The sequence below is a fragment of the Nesoenas mayeri genome (assembly GCF_963082525.1).
Source record: "Nesoenas mayeri genome assembly, chromosome: Z".
NCBI classification, from domain to species: domain Eukaryota; kingdom Metazoa; phylum Chordata; class Aves; order Columbiformes; family Columbidae; genus Nesoenas; species Nesoenas mayeri.
This window is the reverse complement of record NC_137542.1, coordinates 62,139,998-62,167,511: the sequence shown is the minus strand read 5'-3', so window position 1 is coordinate 62,167,511 and position 27,514 is coordinate 62,139,998. Positions and strand designations below refer to the sequence as shown.

The 27,514-nt window shown below is 37.5% G+C and overlaps 1 protein-coding gene across 1 annotated transcript in view; it reads left to right on the top strand.

The window, feature by feature from the left end:
• Positions 1-20,941, top strand: part of SCAMP1 (secretory carrier membrane protein 1) — a 40,247-nt gene extending 19,306 nt beyond the window's left edge. The window contains exons 5-9 of the mRNA XM_080362789.1: positions 5,214-5,342; positions 11,988-12,147; positions 13,815-13,916; positions 15,547-15,664; positions 17,482-20,941. Coding sequence (XP_080218915.1) covers positions 5,214-5,342; positions 11,988-12,147; positions 13,815-13,916; positions 15,547-15,664; positions 17,482-17,646 — 674 coding nt within the window. The 3' untranslated portion in view covers positions 17,647-20,941. The remainder of the gene's footprint in view (positions 1-5,213; positions 5,343-11,987; positions 12,148-13,814; positions 13,917-15,546; positions 15,665-17,481) is intronic.
• Positions 20,942-27,514: the final 6,573 nt, after the last annotated feature.

The window sequence follows — 27,514 nt, the reverse complement described above, 5'->3', positions numbered from 1 at the left end:
CAGGCTGCCCAGGGGGGTTGTGGAGTCTCCTTCTCTGGAGACATTCAAGACCCACCTGGACATGTTCCTGTGCGACCTCACCTAGGCGTTCCTGCTCCAGCAGGGGGATTGGACTAGATGATCTTTTGAGGTCCCTTCCAATCCCAAACATACTGTGATACTGTGATCTCATTTGAGACAATGCATACAGTGAATAAAAATGGGCCTGGCCTGTGCAGATTTTCACTGTAAAAACTTTAAATGTGCCCTCTGTTACATGTTACTCTGCTATCAGCTATTTTTCTTCTAGGTTAATATCTAAGTAATATTATTGAATAGAAATGGAGCATTTTGAGGAGTAAAAGTAACTTCATAAGTAAGATCTCTTTGATTTGTCTTCTGCCATTATTTATATCTGTAGGAGAACTTTCCTGTTTTGAAACATTTACTTATCTTTTGCTGTGTTACAGAAGTAATGTATCTTCCTGGTATTTGCATATAATGTTCTATTCCTAGTCTTTTATTTATTTTTCATATCATACTTTGGAACCCATAGCCAAGATCAGTGTCTCATTTTTACTCAAACTGTAAGTGTGCTGTGCAAAACCGTCAGTTTATGTATGGCAATTTAAAAAATGAGAAGATTTACATCCTCTTAACTGAAGATACTTTGCTAGAACTACAGGAATATTCTTTTTCAGAAGGAAGGTCTTCAGGCTGACGTTAGGAAAAACAAAACACTGTGTGCAAGGTTGACTTTGTGTGGTATTTTCACTTGTATCTGGAATTCTGACTGTTTTATTTCCACATGTGCTGTTTTTTTTTGAATATGCAGTAGTACAATTCCTGATTACATAATTGCTTAGTAATTCAAATTCTCAGCCTAAGAATATAATAGAATAGAATATTTCGGTTGGAAAGGACCTGCAGTGATGATCTAGTCCAGCTACTTGTCTACTTCAGGGCTGACCAAAAGTTAAAAGATATTGTTAAGGGCTTTGCCCAAATGCTTCTTAACAACTGACAGGCTTAGCCTGTTCAAGGGTTTGAGCACCCTCTTGGTAAAGAAATGCTTCCTGATGTCCAGTCTAAACCTCGGCTGGTACAGGTTTGAGCCATTCTCATGCGTTCTGTTGCTGGATACCAGGGAGAAGAGATGAGCAGCTTCCTCTCTGCTTCTACTGCTCAGGAAGCTCTAGAGAGCCATCATATATCAGGATCTGGGAATGGACAATTGCTGTTCTTCTCAGAAAAAGAATCATCTTGATATTGACCCTTCATTAAACCATTTTAATTTTCTCAGTATTTGTTCTTTTCAATCTCTCTAAATCTCTGTGCCTCTTCTCCCAGATAATGAGTTGTTGGTTTGTTGGTGTTTTTTTTGTTGTTGTTGTTGTTGTTTTTGGTCTTTTTGTTTGTTTGGTTTGGTTTGGTTTTTTTGTTTTTTTTTCATTTTCCTCTCCAGATATTGCCCTTCATCTACTTTCACTAGCTTATCAATGGCCTGGGTTGATTACTTTTATCTTCCAGGCTTTAGGGACAGTTTTGTTTATCTGTCTCTTAGGGAACATAACTCTCATCCTCCATGTATGTTTCAGGATATTTCTGAAATTGGTATTTGTTGTTAGGTTGCAGTTGTTCACATCAAAGTTCATGAAGATTCTTCAGGAAAGCTGAACAGAGGAAAGCTCTTAAAACTTTGGAGAAATTACTAGTTTTTTAACACATGACTTTGTAAAAATATTGCAAATCAGGAACTGTATATTGTGACTGAGGAGATTATTCTTTTCCTTTTTTTTTTTTTAATTTTATGCACTCATTTGAACTCCTTTGGAAACACTGTGGAGTTGCATTGTTTGGAGGACAGGGTCTTTTGCAATACTGTAGCTATTTCCATTCAATTTAAGATCCTGGCTGCACATTTAGGACACTGTTGTCACACACAGTTGACTACAGTGTGAAGATCTTCAAGCTGGTAGATCATCCCAGCTCAGTGTCTTTGGTCTTATCTCCTCAGATCCTGTACAGCACTGTGTTTGAGCTAATTAAAGTGCGTTGCTTCCTATTTCAGCTAGTTAATTTGGGCATGCCTGAAAATCCATTTTTGTGCTTTATAAAGCTAGTTTGGGAGTGTCTGCATTAATAGCGTAGGCATGCCACTGAAGTTAACACGTCTTGAGATTGTAACTTGTGTTGAATGAAATGACTCTGAGCTAGCTTTTTGCTTATCAATATACAGTCTTGGAATATCAGTATCCAAAGTGAATTTAGAAGAAGATCACTTGGTTTTTGATCTCAGACTGTCTTAGCAAGCTATCTTTCAGTCAGTTGAAAACTTTGAAACCTGTACCACAGCAGTGGGAAGGTGCATGACGTTCACTTCTTAAATAATAATGTGAATTATTATACCTTAATTTTTTCATAATTCCTGTCTTGAAACTACCAGTCCTATGAGAAATAACCATATACTGCAGAATGAAGAACTGAATTATTATCAGATTTTTCTTCACGTATATTCCAATGTAGTTGTTAATATGAATAGAGTTGTTACTTAATTACCTTCTCTATGCTGCCTCTGGCAATCCTTTCGTCTGAAAGGCTTGGTAAAAATTTCAGTAGAAGAGGCAGAAAATAGATTCTCAGTACTTTGGACCTGTTTGAACAGAACTAACAGCTTCATCTTGTCTGAGTGGGGAAACAAATAAGAAATAATGCAAGTATGTAAGCTTTGCAAGTTTTCTGTTCTTACCAGATGAACTGCTACGTGAGCATACATAAGTCACTTGGACCTGAAGAGATGCATCCCAGGGTCCTGAGGGAACTGTCTGATGTAGTTGCCAAGCCAGTCTCCGTGATATTTGAGAAGTCATGGCAGTCAGGTGAAGTCCCTGGTGACTGGAAAAAGGGAAACATTGCACACATTTTTAAAAAAAGTAGAAAGGAGGACCGTGGGAGCTACTGACCTGTCAGACTCACTTCTGTGCCTGGGAAGATCATGGAACAGATCCTCCTGGAAGCTGTGCTGAGGCACATGGAGGACAGGGAGGTGATTGAGACAGTCAGTGTGGCTTCAGCAAGGGCAAGTCCTGGCTGACCAACCAGTGGCCTTCTACAATGGAATAACTACATCAGTGGACAAAGGAAGGGCTATAGATGTCATCTGTCTGGACTTCTGTAAGGTCTTTGACATGATCCCCCACAACATCCTTCTCTCCAAATTGGAGAGATATGGATTTGATGGGTGGACTTTTGGGTGGGTGAGGAACTGGCTGGATGGTCACACCTAGAGAATAATGGTTAATGGCTTGATGTCTGGATGGACACCAGTAATGAGTGATGTCCCTCAGGGTTCTGTACTGGGACAAGTACTGTTTAGTATCTTCATCTATGACACAGACAGTGGGGTCGAGTGCACCCTCAGCAAGTTTACAGCTCAATGGTGTGTTTGACACACCTGAGGGACAGGATACCATCAGAGGGACCTGGACAAGCTCGAGAAGTGGGCCCATGTGAACTTCATGGGGTTCCACAAGGCCAAGTGGAAGGTCCTGAACCTGGGTCAGGGAAACTGCTGGTATCAATCTAGGCTGGGGGATGAAGGGATTGAGAGCAGCCCTGAGGAGATGGACTTGGAGGTACTTGGTGGGTGAAAGATTGGACATGAACCAGCAACGTGCACTTGCAGCCCAGAAGGATAATCATATCTTGGGCTGCATCAAAGGGACCAGGACCAGATGGTTGAGGGAGGTGATTCTGTCCCTCCGCTCCACTCTAGTGAGACCCCACCTGGAGTCCTGTGTCCAGCCCTGGAGTCCTCAGTACAGGAAAGACATGGACCTGTTGGAGAGGGGACAGAGGAGGCCACAAAAATAATCATTGGGATGGAACACCCCTCCTGTGAGGACAAGCTGGGAGTTGGGATTGTTCAGCCTGGAGAAGGGAAGGCTCCAGGGAGACCTTATTGTGTGTGGCCATTCCATACTTAAAAGTGGCCTATGAGAAAGATAGGGATAGACTTTTAAGCAGCGTCTGTTACAATAGGACAAGGTATAATGGTTTTGAACCTAAAGGAGTGGAGATTGAGGCTAGATGGGAGGAAGAAATTTTTTACCATTAGGGTGATGAAACGCTGGACCAGATTCCCCAGAGTGGATGGGGTGGATGCCCCATCCCTGGAAGCATTCAAGACATGGCTGAATGGGGCCCTGAGCAACCTGATCTAGTTGAACATGTCCCTGCTTACAGCAGGGGTGTTGGACTAGATGACCTTTGAAGATCCCTTCTGACCCATACCATTCTGTGATTCATTCTAAGAGATTGCTAGAAAAACTGTGTCAGAATTTCAAATAAAGTGCTTTTAGGTTAGTCTCTAGTTCAGCTCCAATTTTGGAACATGGTGATTAATGTTTCTATTGCATCCAGAATTTGAAATGCTACGGTAAAAGTTTGTTGCAGTTATTATCTCAGTTGAATCTTTGAGTCTATGCTTGGTATGACTTGTGTTCAGGAGAATGTATACTGTACCCTGTGAGCAGATCAGTGTACAGGAAATCCAGGTGTTTGGTACTGTGTCCTTTGTGGTGCCCTCAGTGTGTCACACATCTGTATGAAAATACAATGATGCTGTAGGGCATCTTCTTGTGACAAGAAAGTAGCTTAGACCATTTCAATAGCTACTTTTCTTGAGGCTTATGGGCTTTGAGGTAAAGCTTAGACTGTAAACTATATTGGGAACTAGTTCAAAGTGTTAGAGGTAGCCTGGTGTTAAAAATACAAGGATTCTGAGAATGGAGAATGCTTTTCAGTCCTCAGTCTTTGTGTTTAATGAAGTATGTGGGTATGGTGGGACTTTAGGGAAACATGCATTTAGAAGTCAGGGAATTCTGAGAAATTGTCTTTCTGCCCATACCTGCTTGTTTTGTGAAGAATTCTCTTTTCTCATTACTTTATCAGAACTGTCAGATATCTGCTTAGTCTTCTACATGGATAAAATATTGCACTTTCCTTCATCTGTCTGCATTTCATTGTATTTTGTTTCTGAAGTTTATTTTTACTAGTGTGTGTATTTTTACTATTGTGCTGATAAAACTCTTGGGTTTTGGTAGTCCAAGTTTATCCATATGCTTGTGAAACTCATGCATAAAACCATTTTAACAAGGTCAAATGCATATCTCTTTCTAGTAACAGAGATTAAAACTTCATTATAAAGCTCTTTTTTTCTTTCTGCTTTGCAGGTAGAAAAAATAACTGGCCACCTCTTCCTGAGAATTTTCCAGTAGGTCCTTGTTTCTACCAGGACTTTTCTGTAGACATTCCTGTAGAATTCCAGAAGACAGTAAAGATTATGTACTATTTGTGGATGTGTAAGTATTTTCTAAAAAGAAAAAACAAAGTGCCTATTCAAACTTGATGATAAATACCAGCTTCTTTGGCTTTCAGAACATCTGTAATGAGAAATTGTTTTAAGTGTAGATGTTAAATGTTGGAAGTGAAATATTTTTGTTGGCTTCAATTGTACAAAGATTAAATTATTTCATAGAAACTTCCACAGAAGAAAAGGAGGAGGATTATCCAAGGGAAATTTGGTTAAAGTATATTTCAGTTTTCTGGTTTCAGTATCTCTGTTGTTGTCAAATGAGCTTTGATCATTTAATAATAATGTTACTGTTTTTAAAATCAGCTTATGTATTAAGAAATATAATACAAAATCAATGTTAATAGATGGAGTTTGAGAAGTAAAATATCCATTTACTTCAATATGCATAGTTTTATATAGTCTAATATGGTTTTTAGTCTACAGTGGACACTTAATATCATTTTAGAGTCATAAAATCATTTCGGTTGGAAAGGACCTTTAAGGTTCCAGTATAAGTTGGGGAATGACCTATTAGAGAGCAGTGTAGAGGAAAGGGACCTGGGGGTCCTGGTGGACAACAGGATGACCATGAACCAGCACTGTGCCCTTGTGGCCAGGAATGCCAATGGCATCCTGGGGTGTATTAGAAGGGAGGTGGTTAGTAGGCCAGAGAGGTTCTTCTCCTCCTCTACTCTGGTGAGACCACACCTGGAATATTGTGTCCAGTTCTGGCCCCTCAGTTCCAGAAGGACAGGGAACTGCTGGAGAGGGTCCAAAGAGGCAACAAAGATGATTAAGGGAGTGGAGCACCTCCCTTATGAGGAAAGGCTGAGGAAGCTGGGGCTCTTTAGCTTGGAGAAGAGGAGACTGAGGGGTGACCTCATTAATGTTTACAAATATGTAAAGGGTGAGTGTCACGAGGATGGAGCCAGGCTCTTCTTGGTGACAACCAATGATAGGACAAGGGATAATGGGTACAAACTGGAACACAAGAGGTTCCACTTAAATTTGAGAAAAAACTTCTTCTCAGTGAGGGTGACAGACACTGGAACAGGCTGCCCAGGGAGGTTGTGGAGTCTCCTCTGGAGACATTCAAAACCCACATGGATGCCTTCCTGTCTAACCTCATCTAGATGTTCCTGCTCTGGCAGGGGGATTGGACTAGATGGTCTTTCGAGGCCCCTTGAAGTCCCTAACATTCTGTAATTCTGTGATCATCATGTCCAGCTGCCAAGTCGACAACTAAACCACGTCCCTGAGACCCTCATCTACGTGTCTTTTAAACACCTTCAGGGATGGTGACTCCACCACTTCCCTGGGCAAAGGGACAGCCTGACAGCCCTTTCCAGGAAGAAGTTTTTCCTAATATCCAATCTGAACCTCTCCTGGTGCAACTTGAGGCCATTTCCTCTTGTCCTGCCCCTTGCTGCTTGGGAGAAGAGACCAAGACCCACCTCACCACAGCCCCCTTGCAGGTAGTTGTAGACAGCAATAACATCTCCACTCAGCCTCCTTTTCTCCAGGCTAAACAGCCCCAGTTCCCTCAGCCGCTTCTCATAGGATTTGTTCTCCAGACCCCTCACCAGCTTTGCTGCCCGTCTCTGCACTCTCTCCAGCACCTCAATGTCTTTCTTGTAGTGAGGTGCCCAAAACTGAACACAGGATTTGAGGTGGTGCCTCATCAGTGCTGAGTACAGGGGGACGATCACTTCCCTAGTCCTGCTGGCCACACTATTCCTGACACAAGCCAGGATGCTGTTGGCCTTTTTGGCCACCTGGGTACGCTGCTGGCTCATGTTCAGCCGCCTGTCAGCCAACACCCCCTGCTCCTTTTTTTTGCTGGGCCACTTTCCAGCCACACAGTCTATTTAAAAAAAATAGTGTAAAGTAAATTAGCTGACTTAATATAATTTCAGTCTGTTTAAAAAAGTAGTGTACATTAGCTGAAGATTCAGTCCATGTTAAAATTACCCTTTGTACACCAAGAATGCTCTACACCATCTTTGTGGGGTTAATTTTGCTCTCATTCTGTTGCTGTATTTTGGCTGGAGAAATGCTGGATGAACCAAATGTACAAGTGCCATGGCATTTCGTTCTTCTACCTTGTCTAGTGTGATGAGAGCCTAACAGTTTCTCTGAGACTGAGGAAATTCAAAAGGTTTAGGTGCTGTTAATATGTTTATAGCATACTAAGGAAAGGTGAATTTCAGAACTTTTCTTTAGGTTTTTTTGGGGGCTCCAGATTTAGTTAGCAAATCTCTGTAATTTTAGCTGTTAGTCTGGTAATCTTATTACTGTGATTGAACCATATAATTGTAACACATAAAAGGAACAGTCAGCATTGAATCAAGTGAATTCCACTTCGTCATAATCCATAGCTTTCTGTATTCATTGCTGGGTCATTAATCTTCAAATAAGCAACTAAATCCACTGTAGAATGTGTGACTAGTCACCCTCATAAATCTGACAGACAATTAAGATTTAAATGAAATTTAAGATCAAGTAATCAAAAATTTTAGGATAATTACTAATTCTGGCCTTTTGCAGGACTGAGTTGTGGAAGTGCTGCATGCTTCTAACACAAGGTGAAGTTAGGAAGAGAGAATTAGAATATTAATACTGTTTTTCCTTCTTATGGCCAAAAATAAAGAAGCAGCAAGGTTATAATATTTCAAAATATATAGGAGTTGTGCTTTTATCCTAACATGACAGATATTCTTCTAGGTAGACTGAGAGTTTACCTGAGTTCTTTTGCTCTTTTCTTTCTTTATCCCTAGTACTCTCCAACTGAGGGGTTACTCAGGAAGGAAGGAAAAGGACATAATAAAGGAAAAGAAAGACAAAATATATTTCAGGGTAAAAAAATAAATTAAAAGAATATGAGAAAAAGATGAAGTACAGAACTCTGTGCCTTAGGGCTGGCCTTTGAATCAGTCCTTGTGACTCCTCTTTCCCAGGACTGTATCTATGTGGTTTGGCTCATTTTTTGTTAGAGTGGCTGTGCTTCCACAGTGGAGGCACTTATTACCATAACAAACCAGCCTGGTTCTGCTTGCAGCTCTACCCGAAGTCGTAGGTCCTCTTCCAGAACTCCCTAGGTCTTGTAAGGCCTGGGGGTTCTGTGAAGGTAGTCATATTTGCATGAATCTAGTACCGCGTGCTCAGCACTTTGTAAAGTAGGTTAGTTTTCCTCTTCCTTTTTAGCAGCCCTAGGAACAAACCTTACTGTTTCAGATTTGTGTGTTTCCATGGTTAGTAGCAATTTTTATATCCTTATTCTTAGTCTTTATGTATCTGAGGAAACTTTTTTACCTGTTTCGAATCTATATGCTCTTTATCTCATGAGAAAACAAGCCTGTATCCCTATTCTGTGGATTCATCCACTTTTTTCTCTGCATCAGAACTCAGTGTTTTCTGATTCCTTGATGTGGTTTTGTCTTCACACTTTTTTTTTTCCCCTCCCTGAGGAGACCCTCTGTTTTTTTTTTCACTGACTCAGTGTTCCCATGGTTTTGTGCATTATACCAATCATTTAGAATGGCTTCTCTCAGCTGCCACTTGAGCTTTTCTGTTCTATCTTGGGTTTGTGACTCTTGCTGTTTTAGTGGCTTGCAGATAGAGTTACAGTTTTCCTGCCTCTTTAGCAGTGAGCACGACTTTTTATGATCTTTCTTTGCTGTTACTAGTGAAATCTCTTATGTCTCTTGACCCGTATCTAATGCCAAAATTATTTTGGCTCAGAAGGCTGTGTTTTCCAGCTACTTTCCCCACAGGCTGATAGCATGTACAAAATGAGTAGTACTGATTTTCAAAGAAAATTTATTTGAAGTTACAAACCAAAGAGCTGCTGAATCTCATGGACAGCTTTTGTGGCATTTGGGTTTGTTACTTTATATAGGTTGTGAATGTTTCCATTTTCTGTGAACAAGGCTTTTAAAGGTTTTCAAAGACCAATGACTTAAACTGTAGATTCTGGTAGAAGAACAATACCCTAATAATAATACTTTGCCCATCCTTCTGTCTGAGGATACAGTCAATAGTACATATATTATTCTGTTGATCTGCCTGTTCCTGAGAACCTCTAAGGATGGAAACTTCATAAACTCCTTCCAAGCCTGTTGTAGTTTTTTGCTGTCTTTTATCATTACAAGATGTTTCCAAGTATTTGATTTAACTGTCCCTTTCTGTGATTGATCTTCCCTGTTGTCCACTGTTGTTATGGAACACATTTATCCCCATTAATAATGTTTTTTTGGCTCTATTAGCATAGTTTATTCAGCCTTTTTTTGTAGGTTATGTTTTCTAGAGGTCTGATTGTTGCTTTCTTACAGATTCACTGCTTGGTCCATTCCATATCATGTTTTTTTAGTGTGTAGCAACTCCTGGTCTTTATCTGTGATTCACTTGCAAACATTAATGGATGATAAAGTGTAGCTAATTAAGTCAGAGAATGTCTATTTAAGTAGAATTCTTCTGTACAAGGAAGTTTACATTAATAAAAATGGTGTTGAGTTTGAGTATTTATTAAACTAGAGTAATTTCCCATTGTTCACTCTTATGCTGTCATGAGTCCCGTTTTTATTTTTTTAACTTCAGCTGCTTCTGCTGTTAGTTTTCTTAGATCACTTCACACTGAGTACTTTATTGGTATAGCTGTGAAGTTACTGTCATATAGACATTACATGTTGCAGACTTCTGCCAAAGCCTTAGGTCATTTCAGCCCCCAGGTGGTTGTTAGCGTCTCGTAACTTGTATCATCATTTAATCTGAAGAGGCAGGTAGGTGGAAAGTATTTTAAACTGTTACCCTGAACATAAAAGCACTTGTCCATACGGAAGCAAAGCTCATCTAGGTCAGCTAGTGAAGGTGCTGGCTCAAACAACAGATACCTCTCTGCAGATTGCAGCAGGCAGAAAAGGATGAATGGAGCGAAGAGAGAATTGTCAGCCAAGTTCCCTGTCTTCATCCATAGCTTGCTATTAGTTGGTATTTACAGGTGAGGTTCTCCATTACAGTGGTGAAGTGGATCCCGATGTTGCTGGTTTTATTGTGCTGATAACTGTCAGTAGTAGGTGTGGTGTTTCAACCCTCTTGTGCACCAATTGTATTCTTTTAAAACTCGTCCTCTTATTGTAGTTGCAATTACAAAAGTAGTATTTTCAGAAAGTTCAAACTACACCAGAATGTGGATGTTTCTAGCAATCTAGGGGGTCTGTTTTCTGATATAGACTAGAAAAAGAAAGAATACCCTTTAGTAAGCTTTCTCATATTTTTCAAAGGAAGGCATGAATTTGTATTATCTGTTGTTGTGCTTTATGAGGCGTACACATAAATTCATACATGAGTTGCTTTGATGACCCCGTGGAACAGTGCTAAGATTTCTATGTAAAAGTACGAAGTTTTCTGTTTCTGGTGACTCTTAGAGTGAAATATGATTTGTTTTGGGTTTTGTCAGCCTTTCATGCAATGATGCTTTAAGATTTTTTTTTTTCCCACAAAGTTGATTTGGGACTTAGTTAAGTACTAATTAAGAAGGCAGCGAAGAGTTTGAGGACTCTTTTTTTCAGAATCTTTATTATCTTACCAGTTCTGTTAACCTTACCTTCCAGTAGAATGACTAAAATATTTCTCTTACATGAACTTACATGAAAAAATCATTGCTGCAAGGAAGGAGCAGCTTGTACACTCTCAATTAGAAATATCCTGGTCCACAAAGGCAGAAACTGTCCTCTGAGATAGCAAAATCACTCCTGAGTCACTGTTTATTGCTGAACAAAGACAAAATTCATGTTTGTATTTTAAGTCTGGCAGAATTAACTTCTGTGCCAGATAGCATGAAAGTAGCAGTTGTAATGTTTCTTAATACTGCCGTGTCTTTTCCTGTTCTTAGAACTACATGTATTTGGGAGAAACTGTTAAGTAGTAATGCCAGTGCATTTTCTTTAGTAGAAGTACAAAAGTTAACCTGTAACAAGGCCTGCTGATGAGAAAATGCTAGTATTGAACTGAGAATGAAGCACTGAAAAAGGAAGATGTTACAGACCAATGTTACAGGAAATATTTGAATATGCAGTATGTACTAAAGGATCTAGGCCAGGTTCTTGGAGTCTTGTTTTACTGACAAACATTTTTACTAAGTGGATAAAAATATTTACTTGATTACATGGAAGACAAAGTGCTTTTCATGAAAGATTTTTTTTTGAAACTTATTTTCAAATGTAAAGTTATGCTAAATTGATGATGCACTTTATATAGTGTATAAGCTTTCTCTCAAAATATATTTAGTAGTCTGTTACATATCTGTATCCAGTTATTGCTGTAGAAAAGTATCCATTATTGCAGCTGTAGAAACCTTCGTTTTCATCATTTTAAGTTTGACAATGATTTGTTTTTTATTATAAGATTTTTTTCCTTCACCATATACCTGATAGTACTTGAATTTTCATGTTCAATACTTTTATTTGTGAATACAGGGTTTACCTGAAAATTAGAAAACTGTATAAAAATTAGCTTATTGCTAAGGGTATTGATTATTGCCAGCATGCTGATGCTTTGTTTAAAAATGCGCAGTTTGGGTTTTAACTTTAACAGTTGTAATAATTTATTGTATATACACAACTTAATTAAGACTATTTTGCTTTTGCTTCTACAGTCCATACAGTGACACTGTTTCTTAATATCTTTGGATGTTTGGCCTGGTTTTACGTTGATGCTACGCGAGGGGTTGATTTTGGATTGAGTATTCTCTGGTTCTTGCTTTTTACCCCTTGTTCTTTTGTCTGCTGGTACAGACCACTTTATGGAGCTTTCAGGTAACAACTTCAGCTTGACTTAGGATATTTAAAAACTTGTTGAAATGCGTTAAGATGTCAGAATTTGCTTGATTATCATTATGATAATCCTTTAGTATGCTTTCATTAGAAACAAGTTGTATGTTTGCCATTAATTCAGTTGTTACATTTGAAACATAGATGGCAATAGTTAGAAATATCATGAAATATCCTTCGAAGTATTTCTAGCTTCTACCATTGCCACAATATTTGTAGGAAATACTGAACTTTATATTGGGCTGATAACAATTTTATGGAAAATTCTCATGAAATCTCTATGCTTTCACACCAAGAATTTAAGTAGGTTAATAGTTAAGAGTGTCTTAGATTTTTGGCTTCCTGAATGAACTTCATAAAATTCTACACTTAATGTCTGTAATTGGAGTAACTGAGATTCTTAAGAATGAGTAGACCAGGTGTATGGTAATCAAACTCTACTGTTTTTCCCAGTTTTTAGCAATCTTTGCAGACTTCGCAAGCATGATGTGTGGTAGCTTTGTGTTTAAGAATAGAATGGTTGGTTTGCATGCAAAAATGATGTGTGTGTTGGTGTTTTTTTTCTGAAAATCAGCATGTAGACATTCTAAATGCTGTACTCTTACGTATTTCTTGATTTTTATTTTTTTTTTTTTTTATGTTGAAGTGATTCAGGTTATTCTCTTTTAAAATGCACTAATTCTTGTAGAGAAAGATTGATAGCCCAAAATTGCAATTAAGCATAACTTTCAGACTAAAGGAGATGTTTCTTTTTGCTAACCAAGAAGATATTGCTCTACCCACTTATCTTTGAGGAATCATATAGTTTGACTTGCATTTACTCTCTCGTAAATACATAGCTTTTCTTACTGAAAATTGATTGTTTGGAAGACTACTACTTGCATATTCAACTGCTTTTGGTCAGTTGCTCAGCTGGAAATGATATAGTTATTTAACTGAATGGATGAATAAATGAACAGAATCCCTTCTACGGGAAGAGCTAATTGTTCTGTGACTTAACTGATTTCTACTTTCTTTAGAATTTTCGTAGCAAACACATTTGCGATCATTAGTTTTGACAGCAGTAAGTTTAGGTGTTAGAGATTTTGCTTGTTGTACTTCTATACTTTTTTTTTTTACCACTTTCAGTCTTTGTCAGGCTGGCATTTTTAGTAATTTAAATAGAAAACCTATTTTGTATATTTTGCTTTTAAGCAACAACTGCTTCAGTAATCTGGTCTGCACCATGCTTCGGTAATTCCATACTAGAATTTATTTCCTTTTATGAGTAAAGTATTTTCTTCTCATCCTGCCAGCACTCTGAATTTCAGTCTGAAAGTGGAGCAGAATTCTGTTCTTCATTCTTTGTAACAAAACTTCTGTATTTAGTTTAAGAGGCCCTGCTCTGTGCTGAATAGAGCACTAAGGAATAGAACTTCCTGGTGTTCTCATCTGTTAGAGGTGCAGGTGGCAAAAATACTATCTTGAAGCAGATCTTGTAAATGAACACTACAAAACCATGGAATTACTGATACTTCAAGTCACTGTCAATAAATGAAAGCACTTTTCCTCTATTTAATGCAGAAAATATTTTTGTATTGTTACTGCAGTATTTGCAAACGATCATTAATTTCCTGGCAGCTTTAATCTTTCCCCCCTGCCCTCTCTTTCAGGAGCGACAGTTCATTCAGGTTCTTTGTGTTCTTCTTTGTATATATCTGTCAGTTTGCTGTACATGTACTTCAAGCTGCAGGATTTCAAAGATGGGGAAACTGGTGAGTATTCTGTTTGCTGTTAAATTGTACTTTCTGCAAGACAAACACTTAGAGTTGATATATCACCTGCAACATAGTCTATTTTTTCAAACAACCTCTTGTGTTCCCTGAAATTGTTACATTTAGCACTCAAAAAAGCATTTTTTGAGCGCTCTTAACTAGAAGTGGGTGAAACATACCCCAGGAGTATGAGGTACTTATGTTATTAGGCTGATGAAAATTTTATCCTTCAGTGTAAACCACTTTGAACTATTCTTTTGTGTATTACCTTCTGAATTTTGGTGTTTTGTAGAGATGTTATTTGCTCTATATTTAAGAAAAAGACATTAGCAAAACTTTGAGAAAATGAAAATTAGTAATAATATAATATTTACGTGTTATTTCGCATCATTAGTTATTTCTAATGATATTATTGTTACTACTTCTTAAGGAGGTTTATGGCTAAAATGTAAAAAGTTGATAGTGTATTTGAGTGAATATAGTGGTATATATTTGATATTATTTGAAATCTTATTTGTCTGAGACAGCTCCTTCTTCTGTAATAGTTTATTTTTCTTTTTGATGCTTATAAGTGTGTAAGCTTTTACACAAGGATTTCATGTGTATTGTCATTCACTGGAGTCTTCGAGGTCTAATATTCAGATTTTACAAGAAAAAGCTATTGGGAATCAGTCACTGTCCTTGGGGAAAAAAACCAAGAAGACTGAATTAACTGAAAGCATGTTTATAGCAGCCAGCTGGTAGCATGGAACGCCATGATTGGCAGCACTGTAGCTGGGTAATGGCACTTCTCTGTATCTGTGCTTTTTGCTGCTTCCAGCATATGTAAGGCAGACAAAAGAGCATTGCTTTAGAACTGTAGTGTAAGGAAAGATCCTGTTTTATTGTTTTTGCTTCTGAATCTGGTATTTTGGTTTTTCATAGATAAATTGATTAACATTGACAAAACAGAAAGTGTTCAGAGGTCTAACTCTCCAAGTATGTGGAGTGTGCTTTTAAGGATACTTGAAGAAAGGGTATGAAAAGTAGCCAGATGATTTTTCTGTTGGTGTTTCAGTTTTGAAGAATGGGGAAATGTTTGAAGTAGCTACTGAGATAGCAGTGTTTTCTGTTAGTTAATCTGATTCTATCTGCTTCAAATTTTTCTATTTATCTCAATTGCTAGAGCATCACTGCGTGGATACAGTTAAGTGAGTCTTCATGCATAGAAGCTGTATGTGTGTATTATGTTTGTTTTCTGTTTAGAGAAGCTGGAAGCTATCTTTTTAGGGACATTTTATCTTCCACGAGGTCATGTAGTTTTATATCAGTCTGAAATGATAGTTTGACCAAAAAAAAAACCCTGAATGTTGATGAACAACTCTGTATTTTTTTTACAATTCTACCCAAAAATAATAATCTTTATGGTATTTTTTGTATAGTTTCACTGCATGCATTGGAGAAAATGAAAATAAAGCTCTAAGAGCTTATTATAGAACTGAATTATGCTTACATAAAATTCCTTTTCCTTGTCCTTCAAAAATATTGAAAGTTGATCAGAACCAGGAGGATATAAAGCTCCTCTTAGGTACCTGAGGTTGAATGGTTCATGTGCTGTGCTAGTAAAGTTTGTTCTTTCTTTTTCCTTCAGTGGGTGGATTTCATCTCTTACTGGTCTTAACAAGAGTATTCCTGTTGGCATTATGATGATAATCATAGCTGCACTTTTCACAGCATCTGCTGTTATCTCATTAGTTATGTTTAAAAAGGTAAGTTGCATATTTATCCCCTCTTTTGTTTCCTGTGTTGGATCTGGAATTTGCTTTCCTGCTTGAGAGATGCTCTCTCAGCAAGTAGTGGGGATTAAATTATATTCTTGGGGGTGTGCCTTACCTATTAACAAGTGTACTTTTTTTGCTTATACTGTTCTGGAGTTAAAAAATGCAGTTTGTACAACGCACTTATTTTCTGCAAACTAAAATGGGGAAGGATAGCTCTGAATAGGATAAACTGGGAGGTAAGTCCACAATGAGAGGGTTGGTGAATGCACTGAACGCTGTGATTGTGTCTGTAGATGCCAGGTTCTGATTTTCAAATCTGTGGTGATTCATCATGCTGAGTGAAAGGTGATTCAAATGATTCTAAGTTTCAGCTTTTACAAAAATCATTTATATTAAAATCAGTAGAAGTGGGAGATGCCTGGCACCTCAGAAAAGGATTTTTATTTCTCCGCGTCTATTTCAACATTTTGTTGTCAATTAGCAATTGCATAGCATAAAAGCTCAAAGAAAGATACTTTTTGCCCTTGGCTCCTTTTTTTGAATTTCCATCCAGAAGACCTAAGTTTAGATATTAATGTTCTAGTAAGTTTTTGATGCTTTTTAGATAAGATGTAACTGAGAATTCTGTAACTGATGTTGTGCTCGCAATTCTATTAATTCAGCCTTAGTTACAGTTATGCTCAAAAGATTTTTCACATGCCCAAAGCTAGAAATTCTAAGTGTTGCCTGGAGATTACCCTTCTCCTTATTTGTTTTCTGCATAAATATTCAGGTACAGTAGAAAGAAACAAGCAAGAAAAAATTATGGCAGAGAATTTTTTTTACATTATTCCTACTGTATGCATCTAGATTCTTTTCAAAAACCTGCATACTCAGATGTGACCTGGTGTATCTTTATGAATGAGAAGTGGTTACATTTATAACAAAGAAAAAAGTTACTAAACTAATTTTCTTGCTACAGTTAAATGAAAACTTCTTTACGATATTATTTGACAATTTTATTGTGACTTGATTGAATATGACTCAGAAATAGTATTTTAGTTTCAATATGCAGGTAAATGGAAGTTCCTCAAGATTTGTCTTTTTATTGTACTAGGGATTATATGCCATATTGTTTAATACCTGTGCTTACTATGCAGAGCTATTGGTCATCCTACTAGTTTAGTAGATATGTATCTGCATTATTAGGATATTTTGTACTTACTCAGTCGTAGCTTAGCTTGTTCTTGTGACTGTATCAATCAGAAATTAAAATGTTTCTAGAAACTAAGTAGAAAAAAGTTCACTAATATATTATTGACACAGCAGATTCAAAACTACTTTTTTGGTTTTGTCAAAACCACTTTTCTGTTTTGGCCTTTTTTTTTAAGCATGTACACTTACCAACTCTTCTAAGGAGTGTGACAAGTTGTAAACAAATTGACCCAGAAGACATTTTTGCAAGCTGTGTGCCCTGCATTATGCTAAGCATGCAGCCTGTTTGTGTATTTTATATATGTTATTTCAGACGGTTGATACCACACGCATTTTTGTAAAGACCTGTGAGACCTGTCTAAATTTGCAGAAAGCTACAGGTATTCCTACAGTCAAACCATGGATGCACCAGGGCAACCAAAAGTTGTAGGATTTGTGGGGAAAAGAAGTCCATTTACTCATTTCTGGATCCTCCCAAATACATAAGGAAGCCAGATTTCTCCACCACACAGCTCTGCTTTGCGTTTGAGAATTTGCTATTAGCCTACCAAGAAATGGAAGGGTCAGCGCCATATTTTCACTGCTTTTCTGCCGCTTTTCCACCTCCCTAGGTGCATGGTCTCTACCGCACGACTGGTGCCAGTTTTGAGAAGGCGCAGCAGGAGTTCGCAACGGGAGTGATGTCCAACAAAACTGTACAAACTGCTGCAGCCAACGCCGCATCAACAGCAGCAACCAGTGCAGCTCAAAACGCGTTCAAGGGAAACCGCATGTAGGGAAACATAAAAAGTCATCACGGTTCTCTTCGATTGTACCTTATTTTCCAGCTACTTATAATATTCCCTAAAAGCCTAGGTCAAAATTCACACAGCATGTTTGTCTCTTCTGCAGCTGTGCATGGGTAAAATGGGAAATGTTTGGTTTATTTTATTATAAATTTATTTATTTTAAAAATATAGCCATTCTTTTCCCTTCTTTAAGATGTTGCATTCTAGAATATAAAGCCTTCCATATTATATGGAGGATAAATAATTTCAACAGTTGGCCTGAGAATTAATTATGTTATATAATGATTAAATAAATGTATTAATAATTTTGAAGGTATTTTAGTGGTTCACTCTAGGGTTATTTTGGGGATTGGATCAATTATTTTTCTTCGTAAGGACTCTTTTCCCTATTTCTACTATAAGAAGTGGAGTAGGCTGAGAGATGTAGCAAGTTAAGTTTGGCTACTACTTTTACCATTTCAGCAGCTGCTGGAGGACAAATACGAGTAGATATTATAAATTCTTTTCTTGCGTTTTTTTTTCTAGGATAAGTCTTTTGATATAAGCCTGTAAGTTTGCATGAGTACTGTTGAGTTATTTGATCTTGTTTAAATAGTGTTTTGCTCCAGAATTTACCTGTGCCACTTTATAATGGTAGCGTTTGTTTGTATCTATTTTCATGGAGTATTCTCTACCTGTGAGAAATGGCTATGGTACATAAACATTCTCTGTAATGGAATGTGTAATGCTTTTAAGGAAGTTAAATGATGGTTTAAATCACAAAGCTAAATGATTATATATTTGCTGGTTTTAATTTCAGTATTCATGTACTGGAGTAATAATTTTGCTGGAAAAGAAATGGATACTGACTCTTAGAACACTAGTTTCTTGCCCTCCTTCCCTCTTCTATGTGCAGTGGTATTTTGTTGTATTTGGAAATTTTTTGGTTTTTTAATGTAGATTTGTGTTTAACAGTGGTACTAAATCTCTAGCCTAGTGAGTCACTCTGCTTTCTGCTTGTCCAAAAACCTACACATACAGTATTTAATTTTCTAACAGGAATATTGTCTAAACCCAAGATTTTTAGGCAATGGCATTTAACAGATACTTGAATTCATTTTAACATTAACTCAGCCATCTCTGTGATGTGATTTAAGCTGAGGGAAAAAACCCTTTTAAAACTATTTTGAGTTGGAAAAGTAAGAAATCTTCATATTTAACAAAATCAAATTTTAACTCATTGAACTGGAGGCCTAAGAGATTAAATCGCTGCTGTGGAACTGAACAATCCATAATGGTACCTACCATCATAATATTCTACAATATAATCAAGTCTTACTGTAATGTCATATTTCTGTCCTTTGAAGACTATTTATATTCTTGGATTGCCTCATGAGTCTTATGCACAATACTATGGATGTTTTTTCAAACTGTGTTTTAGAAAATGAAAACAGGAAGGACGACAACCCACAACCTATGTAAGTACACACTGCAGCTGAAATGAATTCAGCTCTTAAGGTGAACCACCTTTAGTAAGGCAGCATAACATTCTGAGGCCCCTCCATGCCCTGAATGCGGACCCACAGTCACAGCTTCTTTTTCACTACACTGTATTCATAATAACAGAAGAGCATTACTAAAAATAAAATGCCCAGCTTAATCCCTGGATCAGTATTGTAGTGTTAGTATGAAGTCCCTATTAGTCTCCTTTCTTTTACTAATTTCTTTAAATCCAACTTCAATGTGGATAAATGAAGTAGTTTCACCTATGCTGAAGTTCATACTAATGAATATACTTGTCTCTAAATGTTCTCAGCATCATGAAATTAAAAGCAATTTAAACATTCTGTGTAACAGGGACTCTAAAATTTCATACTAGTGGACATGCTAGCATTGAACTTAAATTTGTGTGGAATGCTATTAAAAGCTTTCCAGACAAGAAGCCACTATTTTTTTGTTGAGATCAGACATAATCCTTCTACTAGCTGTATATCAAGATTGTTAATGGTTGGACTCAGTGATCTTAAAGGTCTTTTCCAACCCAAGTGATTCTATGGTTCTATGATTGTTCTTTTCATAATCTTCTAGACATGAGGATTGTCTCTAGGAACTCTGCTATGGATTATTTTTAAATCTAAATTTAAGCTATTATCTTGATATCTCTTGGATAGGAATCCCAGGGACATCATCCTTGGAATTTAACTGAAGTTGAAAGACTGCATAATAACATACATTACCAAAATCCATTATGGAAAAAAAAATCAGGAACATACCTGAGTTTGGCAGGTGGATTTTTTTTTTTTTTAATTCCTCAAAAATGTTGAAAGGCTCTTTGAGGAAACATATTCAATGTCCTCTCTATATGGAGCATTGATTTGTAATGTCATGGGTTGAATAGATTGTTTTAACCTCCTAAGTGAAATTGAAGGTTCAGTTACACATTAATTGTTTAAACCAGAAATTTCTGATGCTTTGCAGCTCAAAAGGGAGAAGTTTGATTTTTAGCTTTGACAAGAGAAGGCTGATATTTGTTAAAATATTTTGTACCAACAAAACCTAGATTTTTTCAGTCTCTTATTAATTGATTGGAGTATGGTGCCCATTTAAGTTGTCATTTTGTAGTATTGTGGCAAATCGACTACAAAGTATGAAGTTTAAACACTGGAATGTCAGTAGTCATTGATCTGTAATTTAGGAGTTGGTTTTATTTATCTGAGGGATGTTTGTATATTTTGTAAATGACTAACGAGGCTCTACCATCCTGGTGAATGTCATGGTTCTGTACAAATGCACTTCTGTCCTTCTGTTGCATGTCTGAGTAGTTAGAAGTTTTGTATATTTATTGTATTAACACCGTGTCATAGAATAAACAAAGACTTTTTTTCGTGGATGTTTGCTCTGCATAGTATTGACCAATATGGGGATTTCTCTTTTAACTGTCAGGGTAACGTGCAGGGCAGCTGATCTATGTAAAAGTCTTGCTTGGTTTTTATAATTGTGTATATAAATGCTGTAATTCTGCTGAATGGGGAAGCAATATGTCCACTGTCAAAATAATGTTAAGGTACTGAGAATTAGTCTACTCAACTGTTATAAAGAAAACTCTTAAACACTTGCAGCCCACTTTCTTGTGCTGTAAACTTATAAGGGTGAAAATCTAAACATGTTCTGTCATTACTGAATGGAATTCTACAGGTATTAAGTGAATCTTAAACCACTATTGAAAGTAAAATGAAGTTGGTGAAAACAGCATTGCTTTGGTACTGTTTATTTTCCTAATTTCTGCTTATGAATTGACATTTTTGTATCACTGCTGTGTCTTGCTCTTCTTTTAGCCATTATCAAAGTATTTTGATTTTTTTTTTTCATATAGTAACTCTAACAGCTGCTTTCTAGTACTGGATTTATTACTGGGTTTTCTTTGAAGGGTGAAACTATTTCATCTAGACCACGGTGATATAGCTACGTTTGCAAATGCAAAATACAGATAACAGTGCTTTGAGATACAGTCAGGATTATTTTGGGAGATTACATATGTCATGTATGCATGTGTCATTTAGTAGTGAAATTCTTCATCACCTTGATGGGTTTCTTTGTAATTTATAGATCTAGCATGGCAGACTAAAGCAAAGTTTTGTGCTTTCTTGTAAATGGTAAGCACAGTTGTGCAGCATGATCCAGTCATGTTTTATGTTTAGAATTGTTAAACAATTCAGGTGCTGTTGTGTGGAGATAATTCTACTGGTCTGCTAAGGCTAGTGTTCCCGAAAAAGATATAAAGACAAAGTTGGGAGGCCACATACACACAGAGAAAACAGCAAAAGGAAGAAAAATGTGACTAAAAATACTAAGTGACAACTTCTGGAAAGATTTCTGTCAAGGAAAAGGCATGCACGTAGAGCATTCTGGTTATGAATCAGTAGTAAGGCACAGTGGGTCAGGTAATTAAAACATACGTGTGTCAGGTTTCACTCAGTCACAGTCACATTAAAATGTGTAGGAATGTTTGTACTATTTTTGTTACAAATTAATTTTATGTCTGCAAGTAGTTTTTATCAGTAGAAAAATCAGGAAGACTTATAAAAGAAATGGTGTAGATTTCTTACCTTAGTAGCAGAATACTAGTTTATGGTAGGATTAAACTACATACCATATCACACACTACTGAGGGAAAAAAAGACGTTGATGAGAAGTATGACTTGCAGATCATGCTTTCAGACATTCTGTTCTGGAAAGAAATTAATTTTCCAGCTGTTTAATGGAAGTATATACAGCTCACATTAAATGTGCTTTTTGTTGGATGAATGGATAGAGATTACACCAAACAATAGTTTTATTTGGTTTGTTTCACTTCCTGTCAATACACTTTGTGCTGCAACGTAAGTAATGTATATATAAAAAATGCACTGTCCTGCTTCAGTGAGTGTACGTACATGGTGCTGTTACATCGCTAGAGGTGAAGGGCAACACTTCAACACAAAGGAGTTGCTGTACAAAGCGCTGTACCCGTGGTTCAGGAAGGGAAACGTTTAGCTGGAGATATGGGAGATTTCAGAGACTGTTTTTTGGTGAAGCTGGAGGTTTTATCAGTATTTGGCAGTGTGCCTGGAACAGGGCTCATGCAGACCTGGAAAACACAGCCTGGTTTAGAGTCCAGTTACTTGTGACCATTCACTCAACTTTTCCACTTTGCAGATGTGTATGTACAACCACAGCTGGGCAGAAGATACTGGCTGGAGCCCAGGACATTTTAAAAAGCAGCTGCCTCTGACCACTGATGCCTCTGTGGTATCAGCTGCTCAGTCACTGTTTCAGCTGACAGTGCTGCAAGTAGATTGTACGGTGTTTGTAGCCTAATGGAACAATTGTACAGTGTCTGAGCTGTAGTACTTGCACATGTGCCAAAGTGTGTGTTGCTGTTTTGCAGTGCAGAGCTGTTGTCTTTGCTATGCATGTATTTTTGATGGTTTTTTGAGAAAAAGAGTGGATAGGCTGTATTGAGCAGTGGCTGATACTTTTTGTCCAAGGTAGGAGAGGAGTTGGAAGTGGTCAGAATAATGTGATCAAATTTAGAATTATTTTTTCTTTGCCTTTCTCGGCTAGACCCAATTTCAGATCGCACTGCATCTGAGTGGTTTCTAAAGCTGGTTTGGGACGCTTGATTCCTGCATTCTCAGAATTTCACTTAAGATACTGCAAATCAAATAAAAGGCATCTCTTTGAAGACAAGCTTTCAGTGTAGCACAGGAACAGGTCGACACCTTTATATTCCTTTCTCTCTGATACTAGGAATAAACATTCACTTTCTCATTGTATCACCATTCTAAACCTAGCTGGAGCTTGGGGAAGAAGTTACTAGAACGCAGGAATCTGTACTAATTTACACAATTAGAGAATTAAACTCCATGTTCCCTACTGTCAACTCCATTTACCTTACTTAAAAAGGGCGTTAATATTTTTAGCTATACAAATCAGTACTTTGTAATTACTTTTGGTAGTGCTTTTTATTTGTAGAATATCTGCTGTATCTATACCTGCTTTGAAATTCATGAAGATGACTAATATGGTGGTACGTTTAGTGGCACATATCCCCTAACTTCTTCTGGATTGCAGATTTCTAAATGTTCCAAGTTTTAACCAAAAGCTACTTCTTGGAAGTTTAGAAACAGTTAGATGAGTAACTAAACTAAATGCAATTAATTATATGTAAATTTAATAGAAATGGACCATTGGAACTATGAGACGAAAGTGCTATCCTGACTTTTCCTTTAAACCACTAAATGCGTTACTGCTAGTTCAGCCGTAGATTTGCTTAGAGAACAATATGTAACCTCTCTCTAGTGTTTGTTAAGTCACAGGTGAAAGATAATACACACCATGGCACTCACCATTTAAAATGTCTATGTGATTAAGCAGTATTTGTGCTATAACCTTTGCTACCCATTTTCATGAGAAAGGAACTGCAGTGCTTTACTTGCAAAATGACAAACATTTGTCAGACATATTCAATTGGAAAGTCTCTTTAATGCAACTGTATTGTATAACAGATAGCTACAATTTCAGATCACATACTTTTTGATCAGTAAGTGGTAGTAATTGTTGAAGTGAGATGGAAATCTGAAACACAACATCAGTGGGCTAGGATCTTACATGCTATTAGAGCTACAGTTAAAGCGACCTTGCTGTGGCTCAACTTGTCCAAAATGCCTGAATTAAAGTAGTCAGACTCCTTTTAAAGTTTGAAAACTCACATTTTAATTGAAATTTAGATTAAAAATAACACATTAGGTACATAGTTCATGCTAAAAAAATGTACATAGTGGTGATTCAAGAACAGAAAAAGAGTACCACAAATAAACCATGGCTCAAAAGCTACTCTAGCAGGATTGCCACAGCTGCTTTTCCTATACGAAGCAGCTGTGGTGTATATGTTGCTGCCACACTCTGCTTCTGTTGGGCTCCATCCTGCCCCTGAGGTGGGCACCAGTGCCCACCACTTCCCAGGAAGGCTTGAGCCCGTCTGCGTTTCCCACTGGGACGTGAGAGACTCTGATGTGGGATAACAATGCAAAATGGAAATGATTTGGCTGAAAAAACATCCCAAAATCCAGGGAACTTTATTGAGTAAGACAGATACAAAGGTGATATAGACAACCCAGAAATAGCTCAGTAGCAATGTTTTTTTGCAGTGCCACATTATAAATAAAGCACATTCAGAAACCTTGCTAGGCCTTTGTAGCTTTTAGATTGTATATAGCCAGAGATGGACACAGCATCACATTCGAATTGTCTGTATTACATAAATCTGAGTATTTCAAATCAAACTAGAAGAGATTTTTGTTAAATCCTTAAGCTGCTGTTACTATTCTTGTATTAATCTTCAAAATCAGTGATTCTATTGCATTACTCTATGCTTTAGTTTCTCCACACCACCAGAACTTCAGCCACTTCTTCCCTGGGAAGTCCCTTTTCAAATATCTGGTTTAAAAGCAAAAGCTAAGAAAAATAAAATAAAAAACAAACAAACCCCATTCCTGGTATTGCACATCTCACACGAGTTTGTGTATATATATATATTTTTTTTTTTAAATATGCTACAATTAAAAAAAAGTCTATGGCACTTTACAGATTATAAGTTTACGAAGATGATCAAACCACAGAATTCTTCCATACCACAAAAACAAAGTTAAACTGAAATAACTGGTACACAGGTTTTAAAGAATCCACAGCAAATTCTTCTAGATCCTATGCAGTGCATATGCATTAAGAAGCAGTTACACTCCACAGCCCTCTCATGAAATTAATTAAATTAGCTTTAAACTGATTATTTTTTCAAAGTATTTTTGAAAGCTACTGCTGAGGTGAACTTCAGGAACAACTTTAAACAGCTGTGAAATGAAATGAGTGTACCCTACACCTAAAAACCTCATCTAGAAAGACAAAAAAATCTGCAATATCTATACCACCTTATCGCTTGCTAGAAAAACAGAACCCTGAGAAAATAAATTCCGTTTATTTTTTTGTTCTGTATTTCTTCCCAGCCTGTCTTCTATCTGTGCTATGTGATGAACATGGATATTTTTTGCGAGTTAGTTGATTATGTTGTTGCAGAGCAAGTTGATAGTAGGCCAGCAACAAGCAGGAAAGCTGGTTCTTCTTGGTTAGAAATGCAAACAAAAGCAAAACATGCCACTGGAAATACCTCCTTTGTACTTAAAAACTGCACTATTAAAATTTTTTAAGCATTCTGTAGATCATAGCACAGGTCAGCTAGTAATGTAAATGAAGGTTGGTCATTGTTTACTTCTAAGCCAAAGCACTATATACCCTCCTTGCTTTTTTTTTTGCCTTTTTTTTTTTTTTGTTTAAGAACTGACCTTATTCTGACTAATCAAGGGCTCAAGCCAAAACAGCATTTGTCCCCCTAATATAGTGTCAAGATTTGTTGGCAGCGGTGACCTGGACACTGGATTGCTACCCACCTAAGAAAAGCTAAAACTATAAAACTATTTCATAATTAATTTTAGCTGATTTATATGCTACTCTTGTTCTCCCTCGCCTTTTCCAATTGCAGAGCCCACCCATGCAGAGGTGCGCTGGTAGCCCAGCCTCTGGTGCAGACCCCAGCACAGGGGGAGGTGAGGGGCCATGCCCACAGGACAGCGGGAGTCACCTGGCAGCTGTGCTGGCCCTGAGGGACAAGCCCAGTGCGTGCCCTTCAGATGTTAACAAATCAAAATTACGAGCATAATCTTGCTTTGTGCAGGCAGTTGGCAGAAAAGGTTCCAGACCATAACGTTTGGGTTTTTTTTAAAAGAAAAGTGAATTACCCGTTTTAAACTAGAAAACGGTGGGCATGGGTTGCAGGAGCAGGTGCATGGCTCACGGTCATCATCATTGCTGAACCGCTCTTGTATTGCGACTGATTGGAGTGGTGTATTGAAATTAGCTATCTACCTGTACAGAAACAATGGTTTTTTAATATCTATGGCACACCTTAAGGGACTGACAAGGCGTAAACAAGAATCTCTGTTCCATATTATACAGTTAAGTGCTGGATAGCAACACTGTCATTGGATGATGTTAAACTACCAATAAGAAGAGGAGTCTAAAATTCATTTAGTACTTCTCAGATGAATTATCCCCAATGCTCCTATGGTACAGTTCTTCATTCCTTTGTTTTTTAAAATACCTTTAAGGTCAGAAGTATATTAGTTCTAGTAAGTGACGCAACACCACAAGTAATAGAACCTACTGCCTTTGAGAAAGGAATGTCATTTGTGGCAAGTCTGTTTTATTTCTGCTGATTTAGTTGGAAAAGAGTCCATACTACATGTGGTTTAATAAAAACAGAAAAGATCTTCCCAGCCATGTAGAATTTGGCAAGACTTCCTGAAAAATGTAAATTTCTTAAGGACTCATGTGGCTCTGGGTCATGAGACAGACGGATCTGTAGACTAGGAATGAGGTTTCACTGGCAAGAGAAAGAATAACACTGTTGAAGCCCAACATGGGATCTACATTTGCAGGAGAGGCCGCAGCCCAGGCCTGGCTGTTGGCATTCACAAGATAACAGGGAGTTGTCATCTGCTTGGGATTTCAAGAGCTTCAATAAAGGCTGTAGAAATATTTCTAGTAATGGCTATTTCAAGAAATTTTATCAGAATCAGGTGAAAGCCAGTGTAAGAACAGCTTCGCTGTCCTAGTCAATGGAAACAAAATAATTTACCTGCTAAATAACGGGTGGAACATGCCTTGCACTGTAAGTGTCCAGACACAGACACCTGGCAGGGACTCAGCTTTTTAAATGCTTAAAGATTGGTGTAAGCTGCATCATGTCAGCTTTGCTTTCTCCACCATACACTTGCTGTCTGAGAAGGCACTGTATTTTAAGGAAGTTCAGTATCAAAAAGCACCTCAACGAAAAGGATGGTACCAAACCAGGCGGTGGTGAAATATTCACAGGTGAGGGGAGCCCTTGGAAACAAAGCCTAACCAAAATAGGCTTCCTTTTTGTATAAGAAAAAAAAAAATAGGTGCTGGCTTTTATTATTTTAAACCCAAATTCTTCAAGGTGACCAAGGTAGGTAAGGCAACCCAATCAATCAGAATTTGTCAGTTATAACAACAACATTCCTGCTATACGCACATGATTCCTCACCTCTCCAGTTAGATTAACATATTCCACTGTGTCCTGATCACAGAATGAAACTAGTAATATCCCCAAGTATTTACATTCTGCTTTTTTGGGATCCTTTATCTGATCCTCATTGCCCTGTAAGGAAGAAAGACCCTTTCAGTAGTTCGTGGTTGGAATGCACGGGGCTCAATGACACAAATGGTAGAAACAGGTAAGCAGATCTGCTTGTCCAGTCAA